General features: G+C 44.1%; 1 protein-coding gene across 1 annotated transcript; it reads right to left on the bottom strand.

The window, feature by feature from the left end:
• Nucleotides 1–1,103: 1,103 nt before the first annotated feature.
• PRPS1L1 (phosphoribosyl pyrophosphate synthetase 1 like 1) lies at nt 1,104–2,060 on the bottom strand. Its single transcript, XM_049893273.1, has one exon. It carries the CDS (start codon nt 2,058–2,060, stop codon nt 1,104–1,106), a length of 957 nt encoding a protein of 318 aa, XP_049749230.1.
• Nucleotides 2,061–2,304: the final 244 nt, after the last annotated feature.

Here is a 2,304-nt window from a genome sequence, read left to right on the forward strand (position 1 = left end):
GCCTTTTAGAGACTTTTAGGGCTTTTCTCTATATTCTTGAAGCTCAGAAATTTCATAGATATGTCTAAGTGTGGATTTTTTCCCCACACATCTACAGTTTATTGGTTTCCTCTACAGAGACAATGACATAAGTCTTTTTAACAGAAATGGCAGGTCATGTGAGAGGCCAAACAGATTCAAGGAAGGAAAATGGTAAGTATTTAAATTAACCCAAAGGCGTCATACCCTAAAATCTATTACTGTGGCGGTAGTAGACTAGGGAAGAGTAAGATAAAGCAAAATCATCTAATGTGAATTTTAGACACTACATAGCAGGAAACAAGTTTGAGTTCTGGAAGATTATGGTATACTGATGATTTGGGCTCAAGAGAATATTTGTCCAGGAAACCCTTTAAGATGGCTTAAGGTAGTATCAAATCAAAAAGAACAGGTACAAAGGAGAATGTAAGATACATGTTTTCCAAATAGATGAAGGATTAGTCTTCTTCCTCCCAAGAAGCATTTGCTGTACTGTGCTGCCTCCCATCATGATCCCACCCAATGGCTGCTCAAGCTGAAAGCTGCCTGCTCCTGCCTTATGAGTGGCTCAGCAACCAGATCCAGGTTTGGGATTGCCTAGTCTCTTGATGTAATTTAGCATAGACCTTGGAGTACTTGTGATTCATGGGGCGGGGGGGGGGGGGGAGGCAGGAAAATTGGACTGGCTTTGTCGCTAGTTCTTACGAAGAAAGAAAACCCTGAAGTGTTCACATTCAGTGTAGCCTAAGCTTCCTCAATCACATTCAAGCATCTTTCTACGCAAAACCCTCAAAAGCCTGACATTTTGCAGCAGTTGAGCTATATCATTGAAGCTGCAAAACTCACAGAATCACCAAAGAAGCCAGAATGAGTCAACACACGTAGAACATCCCAGCAATTAATCTCAATCTGTCTTTCTCCAATTTAAGATAAACTCTAATATACCTGATGTGGCATGTAGAAAGCTACATGGAGCAAGTTGGGTCTTCTGTTGAAATTGTCACCAAATACCAAGGGAAAACAAAGCGCAAGGTTGGCTTTATTTTTATTTTAAAATAAAATATAATAACTCAGAAGTCATTCTTTTATAAAGGGACGTGGCTGAACAGGTAGGAAACAGATTCCCCATTGTGAGTTCTCCTGATGGCTTCTGCAAGGATCATGGAGATGTCAATCACCTGTATTTTGGAGCAATGCTTCATCTTATCTTCCTGAGGTATGGTATTGGTGACTACTACTGCTTCAAAGCATGCACTGTTGATGCGACAAATGGCTGGGCCAGAAAAGATTCCGTGAGTCAAGATCGCATAAACTCTTGTGGCTCCAGCCGAGAGAAGTTTGTCAGCTGCATGGCAGATTGTACCACAAGTATCAGCCATGTCGTCTACAAGGATAGCCACCCGATCTTTCACATCACCTACCAGCACCATGCGGTCCACTTCGTTGGCTTTCTTCCGTTCTTTGTGAATCAAGGCGAAGTCCACGTTCAACCAGTCCGCAATGGAGGTCACCCTCTTAGCTCCACCAGCATCGGGTGAGACAACAGTGCAGTTCCTCCACTCAGAGATATTCTCCTTTATCCACTTCAGGACAGCTGGCTCTGCATACAAATTATCCACTGGGATGTCAAAAAATCCCTGAATTTGAGAAGCATGTAAGTCCATGGTGATGATATGATCCGCGCCTGCTATAGACAGCATATTTGCAACAAGCTTGGCAGAGATTGGGGCCCGACTCTTATCCTTTTTATCCTGCCGGGCATAAGGGAAGCATGGGATAACTGCTGTAACCCGGCTGGATGAAGCAATCTTGCAGGCATTGATCATAATCAAAAGCTCCATTAGATTGTCGTTGATTTCACCACAGCCACTCTGAACAATGTAGACATCCTCTCCGCGCACACTCTCGCCAATTTCCACGCAGGTCTCCTGGTTGCTGAATTTCTTAGTCACCACCTTGCCTAGCTCCAGGCCCAGGCGGTCGGCAATTTTCTGGGATAAGTCCTGGTGCGAGCTGCCACTAAAGATTTTGATATTTGGCATCTTGGCCAACTTCGCGGTAAGCACTCTGCTCAGCAATCACTGCTGATGCCGAGACTGGAATCAAAGTCCTAGCAGATTTAATACTAACGGCTTTGCGTTGTGACTTCTCCAAATGACGTTCCAGGGCTGCGCGAGCCTGTAAACTGCCACTGGGCTGCTTTTGAAACTCCTGCTTGGCGCCCATTTGACACTTTTAACCTAGAGAATCAAGTCTTTCTTCGATTCATGTAACTTTTCTTTCACC

The sequence above is a fragment of the Elephas maximus genome, chromosome 8 (genome assembly GCF_024166365.1).
Source record: "Elephas maximus indicus isolate mEleMax1 chromosome 8, mEleMax1 primary haplotype, whole genome shotgun sequence".
Classification (NCBI taxonomy): domain Eukaryota; kingdom Metazoa; phylum Chordata; class Mammalia; order Proboscidea; family Elephantidae; genus Elephas; species Elephas maximus.